At 31.1% G+C, this 24,448-nt stretch overlaps 1 protein-coding gene across 3 annotated transcripts in view; it reads left to right on the top strand.

The window, feature by feature from the left end:
• The window catches only part of ZMYM2 (zinc finger MYM-type containing 2), a 78,051-nt gene that overhangs the window by 29,323 nt on the left and 24,280 nt on the right, over positions 1 to 24,448 (top strand). For all 3 annotated transcript variants that reach the window (XM_051986610.1, XM_051986609.1, XM_051986607.1), the window contains 9 exons: positions 4,151 to 4,436; positions 7,370 to 7,535; positions 8,397 to 8,609; positions 12,374 to 12,445; positions 16,138 to 16,288; positions 17,426 to 17,541; positions 18,605 to 18,721; positions 20,742 to 20,892; positions 22,165 to 22,337. In XM_051986610.1, the coding sequence (XP_051842570.1) occupies positions 4,151 to 4,436; positions 7,370 to 7,535; positions 8,397 to 8,609; positions 12,374 to 12,445; positions 16,138 to 16,288; positions 17,426 to 17,541; positions 18,605 to 18,721; positions 20,742 to 20,892; positions 22,165 to 22,337 (1,445 nt within the window). The remainder of the gene's footprint in view (positions 1 to 4,150; positions 4,437 to 7,369; positions 7,536 to 8,396; positions 8,610 to 12,373; positions 12,446 to 16,137; positions 16,289 to 17,425; positions 17,542 to 18,604; positions 18,722 to 20,741; positions 20,893 to 22,164; positions 22,338 to 24,448) is intronic.

Here is a 24,448-nt window from a genome sequence, read left to right as displayed (position 1 = left end):
ATGTTGAATAATTAAAGTATGAATTTTAAAAAAAGTTCATTAAAATGATAATCCTCTTTATGGTAGCATTGTAGAGAACTCTTAACTCAATTTTCAAGTAAAGCAAAATTTTCCAGTAAAATGTAGTCTGCGCTTAATTTGTTTGTTTTTCAGACATCTATAGAATCAGATTCCCAAAAAGGAAGACAAGGGTTCAAGTACTTTCTCTGTCACAAATTGTATGTGTGACCCTGGGCTTTCTAATTTTCAGTATTCTAAGCAACCCTCAAGAACAGATATTACAGAGAGGTGCTAATCTTTTTAGGTAGAGGAGTCTTATTAGAAAATTTAATGACTTGGATAGAATCACAGAAGACAACCATCCTCAAGAAAGGAATAAGCTTTTTGAGTTTAAGGAGCAGCAAAATTTTTATATATTTTTAACATTTAACCAGAAACGTTTTGGCTTTATTAGTTGTTAATATTAGATGTTAGTAACATTTTTTAATATATTGAGTTCAAAAATAAAATAATATTGGTGGTACCTTCAAGTCATTACCTTCAAGGTAATTACTTGAAGTGATTGCATGCTATTGCCATGAACCTTTTTTGTGTGCTATAATGTATACTCTGAGACATTACTGATCAAGAAAGTTTTAAGAAGTTCATTTTAGATGTCAAGGTATGTTAACATAGGTAGCACTCAAGTAATATATTGAAATTTTTTTTGTCTTGAATTGTCCTGTGGTATACAAAAAAAGAATCTTATTACATCTTATTACTTTATGCAAAGAGGATAGTATATGGAATCCTAAGTTTTAGAATAAGACCTTGAGTTTCTCTTTAGTCTTTTCCTTGACCTTGTAGGTGGTATTACAACTAAGTCACACAGCTACTCCTTTCTCCAGAAAATATAACTAAAGGACCCATTTCTTAAAAAGTCATTGCATTGTAGAAAATTCTGATTTTTCTGAGTCAGTAACAATGCTGCATAGTAGAATGAGTAACTGGATTCAGCCAGGAGACCTGAGTGTAGTCTTAATTTAGTAACTTTATATACTTAGTTTTCTGGCTCAGTTTCCTCAGCTAAAAGTTTAAGGACCTGTTTTGAATTATTTCCAAGACCTCTTCCAGCACTAATCCATCCTGAATTTATAAATAGATTGTTTAATCATTTAGTTTTTCAGAGAATAAAATTTCTTTGGTCATTCAGACTTTAAACTCAGTTACTCAAAATAGGATATGTACAAAGAATGAACTGCTGAATTTAATTGAAAACAATGAGAATATTTTTGTTTATTGTCTTGTATCGTAATTATTTCTATGAATTTCTACAAAATAATACCATAAGAAAAATAGATTCTTTACAACTTTTAAATCTTTGTAAAGTATTACATTAATAACTAATTTTTCTGAAACCTCATCCTCCCTCTCCTGCATCCCTCAATAAAACTATTATAGCACATTCATTCATTTATTTATTCATTCATAATTTTTTTATTTTTCAAACTACAGGCAAAAGTAGTTTTCAACTTTGTTGCAAAACCTTGTGTTCCAAATCTTCCCCCTCCCTTAGCAAGTAATCTAATATCAGTTAAACACTTGCTATTCTACTAAACTTATTTCCACATTTATCATGCTATTTAAGAAAAATGAGATAAAAAGGAGAAAAAAATAAGAAAAAAACTAGCAAGCAAATGATGACAAAAAAGATGAAAAAGATGGAAATGGCTCTTTCCATCATATTGGAATTGGCTTGAGTCACTTCATTGCTGAAAAGAGCCAAGTCTGTGAAAGTTGATCATATGATAGTACTTTTTTTTTTTTTTTTAGTAAAATATAAAAGCTATTGTTATTTGAAAGGCTTTATATAGAAGAGGGCCTAGTCAGTCAACAGTGACTTTTTAAAACATCTATTATATTTCAGAGAGATACAATCATACACAAGATACAAAAAGCAAAGGGAAATACATTGAAAATTATGAAGTTCTAACTCAAATATTCAATGCAACAAACATTGTTAGCCTTTACTTGCCTTAGTTTTTTCTTCATTTTATAGATGAAGATGATACTTGTTGTACTTAAATCTCAGGGTTATTATAGGGATTTTTATAAGAATAAAAACTCACACAAAGAGAAAAGATTGTATGTGTATATGTATGAAACACACACAGCATATTTTGTAAACATGAATGCACTATATAACTATTAGAGTTATTATTAGGAATATAAAATATCTACTGAGTTCAAGAGACTTAATTGAACACTGGAAGAAACACAAAATTGAAAAATGACTGAAGTTTTGTTTTCAAGTAAAATCTAATTGGTGGATCATGTGTTCAAATAAGTATAATGTTAGGGGAAAATGAGAAGCATCATGATAAATTCATTTTGCTTCTGACATTTCTATTTAAACCCTAGTTCTGTGCATTAAATCACCTGGTTCCTCTAAGACTTAAGTTGCTTGATTTATTTTATTTTTTTGGATCTATTATTAAATCTTTTTAATTATGCTTTTTATTTTGAAAGTATATACATGGATAATTTTTGATACTTAGCCCTACAAAATCCTGTGTTCTAATTTTTTTCCCTCTCCTTCCCTCCTCCCCCAGTTGGCAAGTAATCCAATATATGTTAAACATGTGCAATTCCTCTCTCTATATTTGCACAAATATATGATAAATGATTAATAGCTTTTTTGTTGTTAAATTAAAAAATTTGATAAAAAATTGAGAATATGAGAATTTAATTATAATTCTAGATTATAAACTTTTTACCTTATAAACAGTATTTGTAATTTATGTTATCAAAATGCCAGTAAAAATTTGCCAGTCATTGATGAGTCAGCTATCTAGAGTTCTTGGACCTTCAGTATGTCCCAGAACTCAGAATTTACTTATCTTTTCTCTTTTCTATGCTATTTGGAATCTTCCTTTACTCCTCAATCCCTCAACCACAGGCATGCATGCATGCATGTGTGTGTGTGTAAAACAAAGAAGCAACATTTGAGCACCCATCAATGATACAACCAAGAAGACGAGAAGATTGCACCTAAGAATCTGTGGTCAGTTTGTCTGTTAGAAAGGAGTCTTTTTGTTGAGTGGTGATATCTATAAAAAGATAGCCATTAAAAAAAAAAAAGCCCTCAGGTAGATGTGCTGGAGAAACTGTAAGAGAAAAAAGTGTTAACAGAGAAGTATGAAGAAGAGAAATAACTTAAACTGCCGAAGTGTTGATTGGCAGACAGATCTTGGATGTGTTGGCAGTAACAGTGGCCAGTAGATTTAAAGAGGGATGAAAGAAGTAAGCTGCCAGAAAGTTTTACCATTGGTGTGAGTTAATGAGTGGGGCAGAATAACAATTTTATACTTTGTGAGTAGTCAAGGGAGGGAGAACACCCATTGGTAACCAAATTCCATAATCTTGATCAGTGTTTCAAGTTGAAAGTACTTTAGTACAGTTAAAATGTTTTTTGGTTGGGAAGTAGTAGAGGAAGTATTTATTGACATTCCAATATGTAATAAACTAAGTCATTTAATGCTATGTTTCATGTTATATACTTTGTTGATAGCACAGAATAACCTTAGAAGTCAGGAAAGTGTATTTTCTAAAGATTTTCATGGGGGAAAAAACCAAAAGTTCTTTCAAGGCCTTCATTTTCTAAATTATAAAATGAGGGATTTGGATTAAAAGATTCCTGAGATCCTTGTCAATTTTGCTTTCCATGATTATTATCTGGTTGTAGTGTGGGATTCTCAGTTAAACAACCTAAATCTTGTTTTTTGTTTTTTTTTCCTTGCAAGGTACTTGGGGTTAAGTGACTTGCCCAGGGTCACACAGCTAGTAAGTGTTAAGTATCTGAGACTGAGTTTGAACCCAGGTCCTCCTGACTTCAGGGCTGGTGCTTTATCCATTACCTCATCTAGCTGTCCCTCTAAATGTTGATTATTCATAGAAAGCATTGCTTTAGAATTGCAGATATATCTTTTTTTGATTAACATGCATAATTAATTTGTCATTCAGTTTGTCATTCAGAATAAAAATAATTTTATGAAGTAGAATTTTAACTTAAATATTGCAGTTTGGGGAGCACTTACAAATATTATTATGGTATTCAAATTTGATTGAAACTTAATTTTAGTTATTCTTGTATATGTATTATGTCTTTAAGATTCCTGGATCTCCCAGTCAGCTTCATTTCCTCGAAATCAGAAGCAACCTGGGGTGGATTCTTTGTCACCAGTGGCCTCACTTCCTAAGCAGATTTTCCAGCCTCCTTCACAACAGCAACCTACTAAACCAGTTAAAGTTACTTGTGCAAACTGCAAAAAACCTTTGCAAAAGGGACAAACTGCCTATCAACGAAAAGGATCTGCTCATCTGTTTTGTTCTACTTCTTGTCTTTCCTCATTCTCACACAAGCCTGCTCCAAAGAAACTCTGCGTCATGTGCAAAAAGTAAGAGATATCTTTAACTTTATTTTTTTACTGAACATATAGGTGAGTAGGACATTTTTTGGGGGGAGGACAACAAAGTTATTGTACTTGTGTTTTTATTGCTCACCAATTTCTGCTTGCTCCTGACCTTTTTAAAATTAAATTTTTTTTTTTTGGTTACATTTTAAGTTTCAAACTATCTTCCTTTCTCCTGCCCCACTGTGTGTTAGAGAAAGCTGTCATTTGACATAAGATAGGTAGAAAGATGGATATATTATGCATACTTAAATTTATCTGTTCTTTCTCTGGAAGTAGATAGTCTTTTCTTTCACAGATCTTTTATACTTGACTTGAATATTTATAATACTCATAATAGCTTACTTCAATTCTTTGAATAATGTTACTATTACTCTTAATTCTGTTCATTTCACTCTTCATTATTTCATGCAAGTCTTTCCATGTCTTTCTAAAGTCAATTTGTTATTCTAAAGGCAATCATTTCTTCTAGTACAGTATTCCATCACAATCATCACAGCTTAGTTAGGCAGTTCCTAATTGATGGACATTCCCTTAATTTCCAATTTTTTTGCTGTTACAAAAAGAGCTATGTGAATGTTAGAACCTAGAGGTTATTTTTCTTTTTTTTTTTTTTGATCAACTTAATTTTTTTATAATACCTCTTTATTTTTCAAAATACATGCAAAGATAGTTTTCAACATTCACCCTTGCAAAACCTTGTGTTCCATATTTTTCTCCTTCCTTCTCTCCCTCACCCCTCCCCTAGACAGCAAGAAATCCAATATAGGTTAAACATGTGCAATTCTTCTAAATATATTTCCACATTTATCATGCTGCACAAGAAAAATCAGATCAAAAAGGAAAAAAAGAGGAAAAAAAAACAAGCAAGCAAACAGCAACAAAAAAAGGTGAAAATACTACGTTGTGATCCACATTCAGTCTCCATAGTTCTAGATGCAGATGGTTTTCTCTATCATAAGTCTGTTGGAAAGTGGCCTGAATCACCTCATTGTTGAAAACAGCCAAATCCATTACAGTTGCTGATCACTTTTAGAAATAGATCTAATAGTGGTATTGCTGGGTCTACACATTTTGCTCTCTAAAATGGTTGGATCAGTTCATAGTTCCACCAATATATTCTTAGTGTCCAATTTTTTTCTGACAATCCCTTCCAGTAGTTGTCATTTTAGCCAACCAGATTGATTGATGTAAGTTTATACCTCAAGTTGTTTTAATTTTCATTTTTCTTTTCAGTCATGATTTAGAGCATTTTTTCCCATGATACATCTAGTTTTGACTTCATCGTAAAACTGTTCATATGACCATTCATTAATTGGGGAATGATTCATTATTACAAATTTGACAAGTTCTCAATATGGATGAAATATGAGATCTTTATCTGGGAAAATATATATAAAATTTTTTCCCCTAAATTTTTGCTTGCTTTCTAATTTAGGTACGTTATTTGTACAAAACCCTTTTTCACTTAATGTAATTGTAATTATCCATTTTTATGTCTTCCATTGCTCTCTTGTTTTTTCCTAAAGTTTAACACATATTTGAAGAGTTACACAGTCAGAAGGGCTTCTGGGGAGTTTGGTCCTTAAGCTGCTTTAGACAGAAGGCTTTAGAATTTGGGAGGATGGTAGTTCTTGTCTAATAGTTGGCGGTGTTTGTGTTCCTAGTTGAGTGAAGTGAATTCTTCGTAGTAAATGAAATTTTATAGCTATTTAGGATTATATTTTTATTAATGAAAATTTTTTTTAGTATCAAAAAGCATATTGGAGGAATGTACTTGGATTTTTATTTATTTTTAAAAAATTGAATAAATCATAAAGTGAATTTGATTTTGTTTTGAGAAATTTGCTTTAAGTGATTTTCACTTTCTATTTCTATAAATTTTTTTCTGAATTGGGATCAGTCTTGCCTTGCCACTTAATAGCTTTGGCAAAAAGATTGTGTAATAACCATTCAGATAAGGGGGAGGATCTTCCTGTCCATTTCTAGGTGAATAAAGTTATTTTTTAATCCTGTGTAGTTTAGAAGACATTTAGTTGCTGATTTCTCTAAGCATCTGCTGACTAGCAAGTTGTATTTGAAAAAAAAAATCTGATGGAAAATCATTTATCTTTGGGGCCTTAGGTAAACCATCTAACCTTGAGATTTAATTCCCCACCTTAAAATGAGAGAGCTTGGGTTCAGAATTGATCTCAAATTTCCCTTCTGGCTATACATTTTATCACTTTTTGTTTTTAATCACAACATGAGGTCACTGCCTAGTACTGTAGATAGAATTCCAGGCCTAGACTATTTGACCTCCAACACTTTATTATCTGTATGTCCCTGGACATGATAATCTCTGCATGCTTCAGTTTCTTCACCTGTAAAATGGGGATAATATTAGCACCTACCTCCCAAGGTTTTGGATCAAATGGGATAATAATTTAGCATTTAGCACTGGTACCTGACAACTTACAAATGTTTCTTATTTTTTCCAACTTGAATGCTGTATTGTACTATATCATACCTACAATTGAGATAAAACCTTAAAATGAATTTATTTTTGGACCTATTCTTATATAATTTTCTGATTCTAGTCTGAGGTTTATTGATTTGTTGTTTGCTTAGTGGAATTTTTACAGACTGGAATATATTCTCTCTTACCTTGAATCATAGTCTTACGAGACTAGATGGTAGCTTGGCACATGTTCACATATATTTGTAATTGACCCTAATATCTTTTCTTAGTACCAAAAGCATCTTAAAGTTGTCTTTTTACTGCATCCTTCCATATAACCTCCTACTGGGACTTCCATTCTTTAGAATTTGGTTGAGTCTGTATAAATATACATTTGAGGGTAGTAAGGATTCAATAATTAAAAAAAAAAGATTTATTAAAATGTGATTTTTCCACCTTTTTTTTTTTTTTCTTTTAGAGACATAACAACAATGAAAGGTACCATTGTTGCCCAAGTGGATTCAAGTGAATCCTTCCAGGAATTCTGTAGTACTTCATGCTTGTCACTCTATGAAGACAAACAGAATCCTTCAAAAGGAGTCTTAAATAAATCAAGATGCACAATTTGTGGCAAACTAACGGAGGTTTGTATTCTATATGTTTATTAATGATAATTGTTTAAGCTTTGTTTTTTATATTAGTGTATACTAGTTTTTTTTTTTTTTTTAAATTCGGTTGGCAAGATACTCTTGATGGCATTTGAAGAAAGAATTGAAGATAGATAAGTATACAGTACAGCTGAAATCTATTTGGTTGGAATGGATTTTACTTTTTTCTAGTTAAAATATATAAATTTTATATTTTTTATTTGGGTAGTTTTTGAGTAGGAGTGAATTTATTAAAGTCTCTGGTCTTCTTCCGCATGTCTCTACACATTTCTTTCTACACATTTACATCTCCCTTCCTTATTTGTAAGAGTAAATTAAGAATAGGTTGGCAACAAGGTAATAGGAGAGAAATTAAGTAATAATATTATTTAGAATTGAGGTGGGGGGGAGTATGATCAAGCATTTTAAGATATTTTTATTCCTTTAAAGTGTATGTAAAAATCTTTGTACATGGAAGTTCACTTTGTTAGGTTAGTGTTTGTTTTTAAATCTTTGAATTTCTTTTTTTTTTTTTTTTTAAGAATTCTTGATCCATTGTTCTTCTTGGGCAAGCTTCCTTCAAAGCTAATTGGCTGCCAGTTTTCTATTTTTTGAAAATGGAAGTCAACTAGTCTTGCCATTATCGCCATATTAACTTTATTTTGAGGAGGGCTCACTTTTTTATCTCTAAAATGGGATTGAATTAAATTTTTAAAAAATTACTTCAGAAAATCTAGATCAAATCTACTTTGACTTTCCCTTCCTGCAGGGGAGTTAAAGCTTTTGTTTTTACATAATGATATCTAATTTTTTTATTCTAGTGTCACCATTAATCCTGTATTTCATTTTTCCTTTTAGATTCGCCATGAAGTAAGCTTTAAAAACATGACTCATAAGCTCTGTAGTGACCACTGCTTTAATAGATATAGAATGGCAAATGGCTTAATAATGAATTGCTGTGAACAGTGTGGAGAATATTTGCCTAGCAAAGGTGCTGGCAACAACGTCCTTATTATCGATGGCCAGCAGAAAAGATTTTGTTGCCAAAGCTGTGTCAGTGAATACAAACAGGTAATTGCTTTAATAAAAATAGTTTTAATTTTAAAAATATGTGTGAAATAAAATGACATCTTTTATTTCTAGTCATAAGGTTTATTTTGGAAACTGTCTGAGATCCTATTTTCAATTTAGTATTATTTTCATTATGCTCTTTAGTATAAATATCCAAAGTGAGTCCTTAACGAAGTTTTGAAAATTTTTTTCTTTTTAAAAAGTTAGGCTTAATAAAACTAAAAGATCACAAATTTCAGTGTCAGGAGGAATCTCAGTGACTGTTCCTTAACTAAAATTCTCTACATAATAGACTTTATAATACATAAAAGTGGATATCTAGCTTTTGATTAAAGACCTCTAATGACCTTGGAGGTCATCTAAGATCTGGATGAAGACAAAGACCATGTATTATTTAAAAAGTAAAAAAATCTGAATCACTGTTTACTAGTGTTTTAATTGCCAATGGTTTAGACAGTTATCTGTGGAAGAAGATAGTTCTATTATTTACATTTTTATTTGGTTGGAAATCACTTAGATCATGAAGGATTTGTAGATAAAGCTGCTTTAGGAGTAGCCTTAAGAATTCTTATAGCCAAATGAAGAATGATTAAGGGACAATCTAATTGGGAATAGTAGGGAAAATGACTAGTAAAGAGTTTTAAGTTATTTCGGAGACGAGTTTTTAAGGATAATATTTGAGTTGTGTTACTGAGAGTTTTTAATTGAAGGAAAAATAATTATCTCCTTTATTATGTCCTTTGCCTTTTCTGTAGTTTTCCATTATATAGATCATCAAATAATCTATTCTATCAGATAGTTTACCTGTGGTGTGATAGGGTAAGTAAATTGGGGTTTATAAAGCTAAATTATAATTATATAAAGCTGAATTAAATTGCCATTTTTTTCAAGAGCAAAGACTTCTATATAATGCTGTAATTTTATAAAATGAAAGTACAAAAATAGGGAAGTTGAAGTGACTTAGAGATTAAAGTTGTGATTACAAATAATAATCACAAATCAATATGTTTTTTTCCCAGGGATGTGTTTTTTAGATCAACTTTTAGGTAAAGGAAGTCTCATAGATAAATTCATATCCTTTATGGCAGATAATTGAGACACATGTAGCATAGTTGAAATTTTAAAAAAGAGCTTTAACACTAAGCCTTATCCTTTTTGACTTTACTTATCTAGGTTACCTTTCTACTTTTTTCTCATCTTCCTTTTCCCTCAACACTCTTGTTTTTTAGTTGCAAGTGAATTCTATCTGCACAAATGTATGTGGGGATCTCTCTTTTTGTCACTTGCTTTCTCAGAGTATGTTCATAGTTTTAGAATCTTTGGACCAAAACATATGGGCCTGTTGATATCATAGTGAATTTTTTTTCAGATTTTCAACATTCATTTTTGTAAGACTTTGTGTTCCATATTTTTCTCCTTCATCTTCCCTCTCCCCAAGAAAGCAAGCAATCTGATAATAGGATAAATAAGTACAATTCCCCTAAACATATTGCCAATATATAAGAAAAATAAGACCAAAAAGGGATAAATGACTAAAAAGGTGAAAATGCTATGTTTAAATCTACATTTAGTCTCCATGGTTCTCTCTGAATGTTTTTTGGCATTTTCCATTCCAAGTTTATCAAAATTGCTTTGAATCACTGCATTGTTGAAAAGAGCCAAATCCATCACAGTTGATAATTTCATAATCTTGTTGCTGTGTACAATGTTCTCTTGATCCTAATCATCTCACTTAGCATCAATTTATCAGTTCACTCTTTTCAGGGTTTCACCCTACTCATTGCCTCTTGTAGAATAATATTTTATTATGTTCACAATTTATTCATAGTTCATTCTGTCATTCCTCACCTGATGAGCATCCATTCAATTTCCACTTCCTTGTCATTACAAAAAGGACTGCTACAAATATTTTTTCACATGTGGGTTCTTTTCCCTTTTTTATGATCAGACCCAGTAGAGACAATGCTGGATCAAAGGGTATGCACATTTTGGTGTCACTTTGGGCAGAGTTCCAAATGATCTTCAGAATAATTGGATCTTCTCTTAACTTTACCTGTCATATTTTCCTGTCACTTAGCCAATCTCAAAGGTGTGAAGTGGTACCCTAGAGCTGTCTTGATTTGCATTTCTTTTGATAACCTTGTTTTTGATGTATACAATATTCTTTTGGCTCTATTAAAATTCACATAACATTCATTCATGTAAATATTTTTGGGCGTTTCCGAAATCAGCCTGCTCATCATTCTTATAAAACAGTACCATTCTATTATATTCATATACCATAATTTACTCAACTATTCTCTAACTGATGGGAATCCACTTAATGTCCTTGCCACTAAAAAAAAAAGGCCGGTACAAATATTTTTGCATATATTGGTCTTTTCTCCTTTTTTATAATCTTTTTGGAATATAGACCTAGTAGAGACAGTGCTGAATCAAAGGATATGCACAGTTTGATAGCCCTTTAGACATAGTTTCACATTGTTCTTCAGTGGTTGGATCATTTTACAACTCCTCCAATAATACATTAGTGCCCCAGTTTTTCCACATCCCCTTTAACATGTAACATTGTCTTTTCCTTTCTTCTTGGCTAATCTAAGAGATATTAAGTGATACCTCATTTTTTTCTTCAGGCTAATAATTAAAGTTGGAATTTTCCAAATATAAACTAATGGGTAATGACTGAGAGTGAGAGACATGTTAAAGGAAATTTAGAGTATAATTTGAAAGTTACCTATTTTTCATTTCTGTTTCTTTCCGACTTAATTTCTTTTATTCTGGATTTATTTCTTTATTTGGTAAGGGAGAATTATTCAAATTTTTGCCAAACGTAATATCTTCATCTAAAAGTATTCTTTTCCAATTCCATGTAAAGTTAGTTTTCAATATTCACTTTTGTGAGATTTTGAGTTCAAAATGTTTTTTTTCCCTTCCTCCCTCTTCTCCTTTCCTTCCCCAAGATCTCAATCTGATATGTTATACGTGAACAGTTACTTTAACTATGTTTTCATATTAGTTTTGTTATGAAAGAAAAATTAGAACAAAAAGAAAAATCACAAAAAAGAAAAAGTAAAACCAGTAAGATTTATATGTATTCACTCTACATAGTTCTTTTCTCTGGTTGTGGATGGCATTTTCCATTCCAAGTCTACTGGAATTGTCTTGGATAGCTGTATTACTTAGAAGGGCTAAGTATACACACAGTTCATAATCGTACAATCTTGGTATTATTACGTGTAGTGTTCTCATAATATTTAAGTTCACCTCACTCAGCATCAGTTGTTGTAAGTCCAGGCTTTTCTGAAATTATCCTGCTCATCGTTTTTTATAAAATAGTAATAATCCATTATATTCATATACTACGACTTATTCATTCTTTCCTCAATTTTTGGGCAGTCATTCAATTTCTAGTTTCTTTGACCATTAAAAGAGCTGCTACAAACATATTTGCATATATGGTCCTTTTTCCCTCTTTTTGATGATCTCTTTGGGATACAGACCAAGTAGTGATATGACACTGTTGGGATCAAAGGATATGAATAGTTTTATATCTCTTTGGGCATAATTCCTAATTGCTCTTAGATTATTTAATAACTCCACCAGCAATGCATTAGTATCCCAATTTTCCCACATCTCTTCCAACATTTATCATTATCTTTTCTACTTACTTTAGCCAATCTAAGAGGTGTGAGGTGATTCCCCAGTATTTTAATTAGCATTTCTCTAATCAATAGTGCAAATATAATTTTTTAATCTTTTTCCAGGTAGGTAGTCATCCCAGCTTCCTGAAGGAGGTTAGAGACCACATGCAGGACTCCTTCCTTATGCAGTCAGAGGTAAGAATTCTTCTGCTACTGCCTTTTCAGTATGATCTTATCAGAATCTGTTTAAAATGGTTTTATTTTTACTTTTATTCTTACTTCTTGGTTTTATACAATTTCTTTTTGGTTAAACCATTCCTGTTTCTTTCTTCCAGTAAGCCATGCTTTTTTTTTTAATTATAGCTTTTTATATACAAAACATATACATGGGTATTTTTTCAACATTGATCCTTGGGAAACTTTCTGTTCCAACTTTTCCCCTCCTTCTCTCCATCTCTTCCCCTACATTAAGCCATCCATTTTAACAAAAGATTTTAAAAGGGTGAAATAAAGCAGTTTAACAAAAATAAATCAGCAAAGAACCTTGTCTTGAAGTATTTGCAATGTCCCATCTTTGTTATGCCTTACCTCTTCAGTGAATGAAGGGAAGTACAGTTTCTCAACTATAGTAACCTCAAACTTAGTCAGTATGACTAAGACTTCAATTTTTTGGTTGAAATTGCTTTACATTCCATATTAACTAAATATAAACTTTAAGTGTCTGTGCTGTACAGAACTTCGCCTTTTTCTTTCTTTTCTTTTTTTTGTTTTAAGTAACTTGCCCAGGGTCACACAGCTAATAAGTGTTAAGTGTCAGGGGTTGGATTTGAACTCAGATCTATCCACTGTGCCACTAGCCTGACTTTTTGTTAGCCCTAGGCAGCAGTTAAAAAGTTTAAATAGTTTCCTATTTTTGGTGCTTACACATGTTAAATCAGAAAAACCTGCATTTATATTTTTCAGGAAATTAACTGGGATAAGAATTGAAAGGAGTACATTGTAGGCCGACTGATAAAAAAATCTTATTTATAAAAAATTCTGTGGACCGCTAATCTTAGAAATAGTATGGGCATGACAGTTAGATTTTTAAAAAGACTTTGAATAAAAAACAAAGACATTTCAATGGGTGTGTCTTATGGAGTCATTGAAGAAACCCTTGCAGAATGATGTTATTTTTATATAAAAACTATTATTTTTTTTAACATTATAAGGTGTTGGTAGGGAGTAGTAGAACATGTTAGACTCTAGGTAGGCTTTATAAATGTAATAAGAAATAATGTGAAAAAGAATACTACAAAGGATTTTACTTTTACGTGTTGAACATGGCATTTATTTTTTAACAGTATTCTATATTTCAGTAATTTGTGATTTCTTTATGTGATGTTTTACCTTCACATCGTTTCCTACATATGATTTATCTGTGTATAGGAAATCCTTTCAACTTAGTTTGCTAATATGTGTTTTTCAGCTAAAGCATTGCAATCACATGATTCCATTTCAGTTTTCATGTACAAGATTTTTGTTACATATGCAGTGGAAGAAATTAAGAGTAAATAATTAACAGGTTTTTTCCCTTAAATATGGCATCCTACTTGATTTTTTTTTTTCTTTTTTTGGTAATAATACCTTATTTTCAAAACATGGAAAGACTTTTCAACATTCATCCCTGCTAAATGTATTCCAAATTCCTCTCCCTCTCCTACCTCTACCTTTTTCTCTAGACAGTAAGCAAACCAATATGTGTAAAATGTTCTTTTATACACATTTTCACATTCATCATCACACATTCAGATCAAAAAGGAGAAAAAAAATGAGAAAAAACAATGCAAGCAAACAACAAGAAAAAAAGATGAAAACACTATGTTGTGATCCACATTTAGTCCTGATAATCCTTTCCTGGATGCAGATTGCTCTCCCCATCACAGCTCCACCTGAATTGACCTGTTGATTTCTGTTAATGTTATTGTCAATGGCTACACGTTTGTTCTGCTGTACACATGTTCTCCAGTATTGAACATTATATATTATTATTGTAATAATTAAAAGATTAGTGGAAATAGGGTGTGTGTGGGGGTGTGTGGTGTGGTTTGGTATGGTATGGTGTGGTGTGGTTTCCATAGAGGTTTATAATGAGTGTAAAGTTCATCATCTTTCTGAATTTTTTATTTTGCTAGCAAAGTAACTAAACTTTTTAATTTTTAAAATTTTTTAATTTAATAGAATAAAACTTTCCTGACCATCATTCAAAAGGGTCTGTTGATTTCCTTTGTACTTCTTATGTACTATGTATGTTTTTATTTTAAAATAATTTTTCATTAAATTATAAAAATATTGCATGTTTGTCAATAATTTATTTAAATTTCATATGAAATCAATTAACTTTTAATTAAATAATTAGATTTTTTCCTCCACTCACTGGAAATCTTTTCTCCCAACCTTGATAAAACAATTTCTCCCTCATTGACACTAAAGGACATTAAAGCAAACTTAGACTTGGTTTAATTTGCATTTTTCTATGACTGATTTTCAGCATTTTTTTCTCACATCATGTGGTTATTGATAAGTTGGATTTTTTAAAATTGAGAACTATCTTTCATTGTACTTTGAACATATATTAGTTTGAATGCCTTTTGTTCTTGTCAAATGGAATTAATTCCTTCTACATCTTGGAAACATTTTAGCTCTTTTATTATTTCAGTCATCACAGATTGCATTGCAGTCTTTTCAGTATGCCCAAAAGTGACAAGAATCTTTCTTCAAAAATTATTTGGAGTTCAATCTAGGGATTCATTTTTTAAATTTACATTTATTTTCTGGGAATTGACCTTGATTGCAGTTATGTTTCGTATTTTCTGAATTCAAACCTTTGCAAACTTGTTAGCCACAAAGAAATATGTGCTCTTCTTCCTAAATAAGCACATAGTTGAGTGCTTTGAATTCTTGTTTATCTTGTTAATCCAAAGTTGCATGTGATGTGTATTTGATAGAGAAGAAAACTATTTAAAAGATAGGTAATTTATTTGGAAGTTAGTATCTTTGTTTAAAATAACTGTAAACTGTTGAGGGTTTTGGTCATCTGTATCCATAATTATGAAGAAGCTATTTTTTTAAAAAGTTAATGCCCAAATGTTTCCATAATTATGGAGTAGTGTTTTCTTGTAAACTGAATTCCTGACAGTCTTGACTTTTTTTTTTAAAGTAATAATAGTTTTTTATTTTTCCAAAATACATACAAAACTTTGTGTTCTAAATTTTTCTTCCCCCTCCTCTCTCTTGCCCTGGACAGCAAGTAATCCAATCTAGATTAAACATGTGCATTTCTTCTAAACATATTTCCATATTTATCATTCCGCTCAAGAAAAATCATTTTCAAAGGGGGGAAAAAATGAGAGAAAAAAATAAGCAAACAACAAGAAAAGTGAAAATACTGTTCTGTGATCCACATCCACTCTCCATAATGGTCTCTTTGGATGCAGATGGCTTTTTCCCTAACAAGTCTATTGGAATTGCTTTGAATTACCTCATTGTTGAAAAGAGCCAAATCCATCACAGTTGGTCATCACATAATCTTGTTGTTGTGTACAGTGTTCTCTTGGTTCTTCTTTACTTGTCGCTTTTGTTTTGTATACATTATATTTAAGCTGTTATTAAAAAGCCAGTCAAAAAAAGTAAACCAGATTAATTTGAATTTATTAGCTTTTTGTTAAATAAGGTTTTTTGATTTGTTAATGTATCTAAGTAATATTTAAGTATCTAAGTAATATTTGCTTACTGTTATAAATGTTTCCAATCAAAATGCCATAATATAAATATAGATTAATTTTTTAAAATAAATTTTCTTTGAGTTTATTTTAATGTCTTAAATAATATATATTGTTTTGTTTTAGAAATATGGCAAATTGACAGCTTGTACTGGTTGTAGAACTCAGTGCCGGTTTTTTGATATGACTCAGTGCATAGGTCCTAATGGGTATATGGAGCCATACTGTTCAACAGCTTGCATGAACACACACAAGACAAAATATGCAAAATCACCAAGTAAGTTTTAAGTTTTTTTAAAAATTACTTCTATATATCTACCTATCTGTCTACTTCTTGTTTCCTTTGGATATTGTTTCTTTAGCTTTTGATGTTTTAAAAACTAGTTTATTGTTATTAGTGTTAATTTAGTAAGAAAATACTAATTTCATACCCCTTCCCCCCAAAATTTTAAATGTTGTTCTTGAAATCTCCATGGACAAGGAGAACTAATATTCAGAGCCCAACTAGCTTAATAATACCTATCAGAGCTTTTACTCTGGACCTAATCTTTGAGAATTCCTCAGAAATAAATAAGGTTCTTCATTGTGTTTAGCTGCGTGATTAAAGCAAATTATCTCCTAAATATAGGGAGCTCTCAGTCTGTTTGAGTGTTGGAGGACTCAGAGTAACCATACCAATGTAATTGTAAAACCTTAATAGCAATTATGTTTGTCCTGGGTCTAACTAATTCCAGCTTATTAAAATAGTGGTAAAATTTTATTCCCTTTTTGTCTTTACGGTTAAAAATTTTATTCTATATATATAGGAGAGACTGAAGTATTTATATCTTCTTTCCTTGTGCTTTCTTAAATGAAATGTAGGACACTAGCCTTAAAATTAATTGACAGTGTGGTACTGTACTAAGCATTGAGTACAGAAAGTTGCATTCAGATTCTAACTTAGTAGCTTCATGACCCTGAGAAAATCATCCTTTTTCATTTTCCTCATCCATATAAAATGAGGGACTTGAAATAGGTAAATTCTCTTAAGTATCTCTCTAACTTCATAGTCTTTTATCTTGTAATCCTGTAAAGAGTATGCCATACAATAGTAACTGTTTTCTTCTTATTAAATCATTATCAGGCTAAATAGTCTCCAAAATTGTTGATGCTTTAGATTTTATTTTCTGAGAACCATGTGGAGACATGCTTGGGAAGAGTGGAATCCCAAGACATAGGTTTCCACCCCCAGACACTTGATAGCTACGCATCCCTTAAGGTGTTTGAGTTTCAGTTTCTTCATTTTTAAATGAATATTGCTTGCTGTATCCCGTACCTTTAAATAGATGAGTTAAAAAAAATAACTTATAAAACTTTGAAAAAATTTTCATCACTTAATTTGAAGGAAATCTTATGTGGATCTTTTCTTTCTCAGGTGTGGGAATCATTTGTCACTTTTGTAAGCGAAATTCTTTACCTCAGTACCAAGCCACAATGCCTGATGGAAAATTGTACAACTTTTGCAATTCCAGTTGTGTGGCTAAATTTCAGGTTTGACATTTGATTTATATATAATCTTTATATATTTACGTGGTACAGGTTGCTTTTGTAATTGTGCCATCAACTCTTAGGTTCTCCAATTCAGCTTTCCTATGACAACTCCAATACTATTTTTATTGAGCTTTAGAACACTAACCTGAAAGTTCAGTTTAAAACTCTGTCCACTTTTTGAGGGGACATATATACCAGACAGTTTTGTGTATTTTATACTTTTTAATCACATTCCCTTGATTAGAGTAGGTAATAAACATTTTACTTTTTTTTTTTACCAGTGTATTGATGTTCAACACAGAAAGATTTAATACAGTGAATAAAATCTGAGCCAGGGAATGCATAATGCATTTATATTATTTTTTCAACCCTTTGATATTCAAGAGATGAAATATAACAACTGCTTGCATATAAATGATGTATAAATGAATTGATAAATTATATTCTGTCAAAAAGAATTAATTTCATCTGGCAATATTTTAACCCACCATAGACGTTATTATGGCATGATTTACCCAAAGTCTTTGGCTTTACTCTAATATTTGCTCCCTAACTTGATTGGCATTCCATTCACATATGCATCTTGGGATGACATTTATTTGTTGCTTGAGATAGTTCTACCTGGTGTAGTAATTCAAGAAAGTTATGTAATTGTTCTATATTTTATTTTCTGAATTTCTATCATGGGGGATTGTAGAAATTTGTTAAGTTACCTTAGCAGTGAATTACTATGGTTTCTGAATTTAAATATGGAAAAACTCTTTTCAATGTATATTTTTTTTTGTTTTTTTCTTTTTGATCAATTGGAGTTCAGTGACTTGCCCAGAACTACACAACCAGGACGTGTTAAGTGTCTGAGGTCAGATTTGAACTCAGATCCTCTTGAATTTAGGGCTGGTGCTCTAACTACTGCACCACCTAACTGCCCCTCATATCAGTGTTTTTTAAAAAATAAAATAAATTTTAAGTTTATATTTTTTAAAACACAAATTTCACATAATTTTATTAATCCTTATTAATTTAATTAAAACATAAAATTATTTTTATTATATTTGTTTTTCAGGCTCTAAGCATGCAGTCATCCTCAAACGGTCAGTTTGCAGCACCAAGTGATATTCAGTTGAAATGCAGTTACTGTAAAAATTCCTTTTGTTCCAAACCTGAGATACTGGAATGGGAGGCAAGTTGTTGTTGTTGTTTTAAAGTAGCCTTATTTAGAATGAGTAATTTTGTAGATGGTGGAATTAATTTTCTTTATCAAAATTACCTGCATGTTTGACTCAGTAATTAAATATAGATATGCTGTCTTCCTTTTAGTTTTCTCAGGTCTTACTCCAATACTTAAAACATAATAATAACAACAACTAGTAGTTAGCATTGATGTAGCATTTCCAATGCAATAATACTTTGTTGAAATGCTGAATTTTTTCCCTATTATGGAATAGTTCATTCAATGAAGTATGATTTGCCTTGAGGGCCAAGAGTCTGGTCTAGTAGAAGATTTAATATTATTTTAGTCATGGTATCCTACTGATGATTTTAGTAGAGGGAAGGGAAATGTGAATTTCTCAAGTGAGTTAAGTGCTTAAAATTTTCTTAGGTGGGTGCTTTGTTACAGCCATGAAGGCTTAACACATTTAAAGCTCTGTCAGATTTAATTAATCAGATTACTATTGTATACTACTACCCTCTTTCTTTTGCATCATATGTTTGCGTGTGTTTGGCACATAACTTATGTCAGTTTTGGGCAACCTATCTATTTCATTCACTACTTTAATTGTCAAATTCAAGTGCTTTTGTCTTTTAAAAACAATTTTATCTTCCTATTAAGGAGGCAAATTTTTTTCCTTACAAATTCTCATTTTCATGAAGCTGTCAAGGCTATAATCTCAACTAGTTGTTATACTTAATTCTTGCACAATATCATTTTAGGACACTAGTACTAGTCATTGTTTTTTGCAGGACTAATTCAGCATAATCTTGTTATAGTTTTTAGCTAATTTCACTATTAGAATTTCAGTGCTACATGCTCTGCTTTCATTGATTATACTTAAGAGTATGACTGTCTTATGTTGATTTTAATATATAGTTATTGGGAGCCTGAGAGGCTTAATAATCTGATTCAGTCTGGTCAGGAAGGCCAGAGTTTATATCCTGCTTCTGTTATGTACTGACTTTAAAGACATGGGCTAGGTAACTTTCATCTCTTGTGTCCTAGGCAACTGTACAGATGAGATTCTGACATATAATCAGTAGACTTACTTGACACACTGGGAGTTTCTTGCATCAATGAAATTAAATAATGTGATCTCTTAAAATTCCGAAAGGCCTGTTCTGCAAACACAAAAATAAAAAACTCTTGATTGATGCTCTTAAGTAATTTAGGTTTCACTGGGGTAGAGATAGGTAAACTAGAGAGTTACTTAATGTTGACAACTGGATGGATGTGAGTTTTTATATGGCAATTGGTGACTTAAGTGACAGAAAGTAAATATATCCCTTCTTATGAATTCTGCTCTTCTCAGAGAAGAAACTCAGGTTTTTGCCATAGGTGGCAAAAATGAAAAGGGTCATCAGGAACACTGGAATTAGTACATCTCTGTTTCATTCCTATTTTCATCCCTTAACAAGCTTTGTGATATTGACCTAGTTATATATTCATTGTGAAGCTTCAATCAATGGTTTGAAAATTTGTATTACCCATTTCTCAGAACTGTGACTACTTATCAATCTTACAGTACTACATAATTGTAAATTTTTGTTGTGTTCTTACTACATGTTATTATTAGCAAAGCCAGATTTCTAGCTTGTTTTTTTACTTTTTAATTCAAAGGCAACAGGAGTGAGCATTTTGGAGAACAATACCTGATGTGCCAGTAGAGAGAACCAAATTAGGTGCTTGGAATTTACAGGTCCAAATATATGTCCTCTTTGAGTCAGAACTTTTTTTTTTTTTTTTTTTTTTTTTGCTGAGGCAATTGGAGTTAAGTGATTTGCCCAGGGTCACATAGCTAAGAAGTGTCTGAGGTCTGAGTGAACTCAGGTACTCCTGACTTCAGGGCGAGCCCTCTATCCATTGTACCATCTAGTTGCCTCACAACATTTTTTAAAAGGGTTCTGAATCCCAACTTTTAGCCTAATTAATTAATATTGTAGCTATAACTTGGATTTTAAGTTTGTTTTTGCTTTGTTGTGTTTAGAACAAAGTATATCAGTTCTGCAGCAAAACATGTTCCGATGATTATAAAAAGTTGCATTGCATTGTTACATATTGTGAATACTGCCAAGAGGAGAAGACTCTGCATGAAACAGTAAATTTCTCTGGAGTTAAGAGGCCGTTCTGTAGTGAAGGTAGGCATTTTTATAAACTTTCATATTAATAGTTGGAGTAATTTTTATGTCAAATATTTTTTAAGCAGAGTAATTAAAAAGTAATTTTTGTGCTTTGCAAATTTTGTGATTTGCAGTAAATTTTGTGCTAAGTAAGTTTGATTGCTTAGGCAGTTGGATAGATTTGGATCAGAGGTTTCTTGTCGGTAAAATGGGAATTGCTACTTGATCTTTCTATCTTTTCAGGAAAATTTCAAAAATTGAAATCAATTATAAATGCTGAAAAGGAGCTTTGGAAAGATAAATATAAAATGATTATTCCTTTTTTTACTTGGGAAGAAAGAATTAAAATCTCAGAAGACAAAATTTCATCAGTAGCATAGTCCTTTGGGTAAAAATAGTCGATTCTGATTAATATTTCTGTCATAAAAATATTGTTTACTGTTGTTCAAGGCAGTGTGAACAACATACAGATAAATATAATTCATGATCTTTGCCCTTAGAATATTGACTAAAACACAGTTAAAAAAAGGAGTTGAAAAAAGCTTAATGAGAAAAATATTTCTATCAGTATAAGAAATTGGTAACTAAAAGAAAAATCTTTATATAGCTGTACTTCCTAACCTTTTTTTTGTGTCACAGACCTTTTTGGTAGTCTGATGATGCCTAGGAATCTTTTCTCTGAATAATATTCTTAAATGCCTAATATATCTCATACATAAGATTACAAAGAAAACCAACTATTTTGAAATATAGTTGAAAAATTTAAAAAAGAAGTTCAAGGGACCCTGGTTTATGAACTCTCATTATTTGAGGAGTTTAGGAGGAGAGAAATCATTTCACATTGGCTTTATAACAGGCTCTGGCAGAATAGTCCAAACAAAATCTCAGAGGTAGGAAATGGAAAGGCTTCTTTAGGAGATGGTGAAGGAGTTCTTTTGTAGTACATTATTCATGAGCTAGTAAAATAGGGGAAAGATTGTAAAGGGCAGCCAAATATGATTCTGTGTTAGCCTAACATCTTGTTAGACACAACCTAATTCATGGGCAATTTAATTAGTTTATGGAGTCATCCTAACATTCCTTTCATTTTTCAGTCTTATTTTCACATTAGACTGCAAGTTTCTTAAATCCAACAATTCACAGAAATATTTGTATCCATTTGTAGTTAATGTATTGTCTTGTGTTTTTGCGGGAATACTATAGATGACTCATCACCTTTTTTCTTCTTCTCTCTTTTAAAGGAAAATACTTATAATGATTAGTTCAATATTAAATATTGTTCTCTTTCAGGCTGCAAGCTACTTTATAAACAAGATTTTGCAAGACGTTTAGGATTGAGATGTGTTACTTGCAACTATTGTTCCCAGCTTTGTAAAAAGGGAGCAACTAAAGAACTTGATGGCGTGGTGAGAGATTTCTGCAGTGAAGAATGCTGTAAAAAATTTCAAGATTGGTATTATAAGGCAAGTAACTCAGAATTTTAGATGGCTTCTACAGCTACTTTAACTCATCATTAACAAAGAGCTGCATTTGAGTATCACATTATAAATGTTAAAATTCATAGTTTTTTAAAATGTCCATAGAGTGAGTTTAGAATAGTTTCTGCCGTGAAGTCAGTAAAAATATGGTTTTGTCATTTTAGTTGTTCTTTGTAACTTGAAGTAGTATTTTTCTTGTGAAATACTTGTTGTATAGTCCTAAATAATAGAATACATATTTGTTCACTAATTTAGTTTTATAAATCAAGTTATTTTCATAATATTGTTTTAACTAATAAAAACTTTTTAATGCCATTTACAAATATTCAATATTATTAGCAGACAGTTATTTCTTTGAACAGTTGAGATGCATTTTAGATTGGGGGGGGCGGTGATGATGGTGATGGTGATGGTGTTTTGCCACCTCAGTCTACTCCTAAATTTAATTGTGAATTTTGGAGACTGTTTTTTTCAGTGTTTTCAAGGTAAAAGGACTCTCAATGGAAAAACGAAACCAAAGGCATTTCTTTGGAAGGTTTAATACAGTTATTTTACTTTTTAATACTCAGGAAGGTTTAATAATTTTGGTCCATTTTGCACAGCATTGGTTATCTTGTAGGTGGGAGAGAGTGTAAAATTGGACTGAGGTAGTCAAATATTACCCTGGAGAAAGTATTTAACTAGTTCCTGTGCCAGCAACATGGAAAACCATCTCAATAACTAGAGCTACATTATGGATCAATTCTAAAGCATAAGAAGACAGAATTCATCATCACCTTAACAAAATTATGAGCTACCTCTGAGGAAATAAACAATAAGAGTTTGAAATGTTGGAGAATATTATGCATTTCATTTGTGAAATTGATTGGCCATTCAAATGGAACTAACTTTTGACGACTTGAACGATATCTTGGAATGACTCCAGAAGATCTGCAGTTAATTATATAGTTACTTACTAATTTTTCTAGGCTTAAAAGCATCAATTAAAATTTTGAATATATGCTATTCTAGAACATAAGCAAGAGATAATTTCTGAATTGTCAGGTATGCAAAATTGAGCTTAAAGGTTTCATTTTGTTTAAATTATTTTAAAAATTACTGCCTTTTTTGATGATATTGATCTAAATCTTTGAAATTCAGGTCTAAATTGAAAAGCCAAGCAGAGGGAGAAAGAAAATATCCTTTAATTTACAGGTTGATGCATGCCTTTTATAGTATGCCAAAGGTTTTGAGTTTTGTTTTTGTTTTTTAATCTGTTCTTTGTATTGTATTTAATTTTAAGCTTTTGCTTCTTTTGAGAATTTGCTTTTATTAGTTTCAAGTAAATGCTGAAAGAATTTAATTCTGATTTAAAATTTTTTAAAAGTTATTTTTGCATTCAGGATTTTTTTTTTTCCCTTTCTGTTGGGGGTGGGAAAGGAGAAATTAACATTGGCTCAGCTTAGTACTGAAAAAATCATAACTTCAAGAAAATTGATCCTACCAATAATTCATTTTTTCTTACATTTTTAGACCAGAGACAGAAATTGTTGACCTGTGATAATTTATAATTATTGTGCAATTTGATGCCTTTTGGCATGTTGTGAACTTATTAAGCCTTCTATATTTTAAGATGGTAAAGATTATTTTGCAAAATTTTGTAATGTGTTCACAACTTTACGAATGTGCCTGTCTCTAGTTTATTGCTTTCTTTGAGGGTCTTACCTTGTGTTTATTTTCATACCATAGCCTAAATAGAGAAATCTGTTAATTTTTTTCTTGAGAAGCAAATATTAATGATCTGTCATTAAATATGCAGACTAATTCCACAAGTTGTAATGTGTTCATTTTACCACTTGTTTTAAAGGATAATTGTATTTAATGTTCTTTTCCATGCAATGTCCAATGTTGGAAATTCAATAAAACAATTTATTTCAAAATACTAAACAATTAGTGAAATAGCCAGTTAATTATCTAGTCATGTTTAATACCAGTATTCTATCCATTATTAAACAAATTTATATTATGTATTCTTTGTCTTATTTTAAACCTAGAATAATTTTGTATATTTGAAAGCATTTTTCAAGGTAGTAATATTCTTATTTTAGGCAAAAACA

The sequence above is a fragment of the Antechinus flavipes genome, chromosome 3 (assembly GCF_016432865.1).
Source record: "Antechinus flavipes isolate AdamAnt ecotype Samford, QLD, Australia chromosome 3, AdamAnt_v2, whole genome shotgun sequence".
Lineage (NCBI taxonomy): Eukaryota > Metazoa > Chordata > Mammalia > Dasyuromorphia > Dasyuridae > Antechinus > Antechinus flavipes.
Note: the sequence above shows the minus strand (reverse complement) of the source record. Positions and strands in the feature narration are given on the sequence as shown.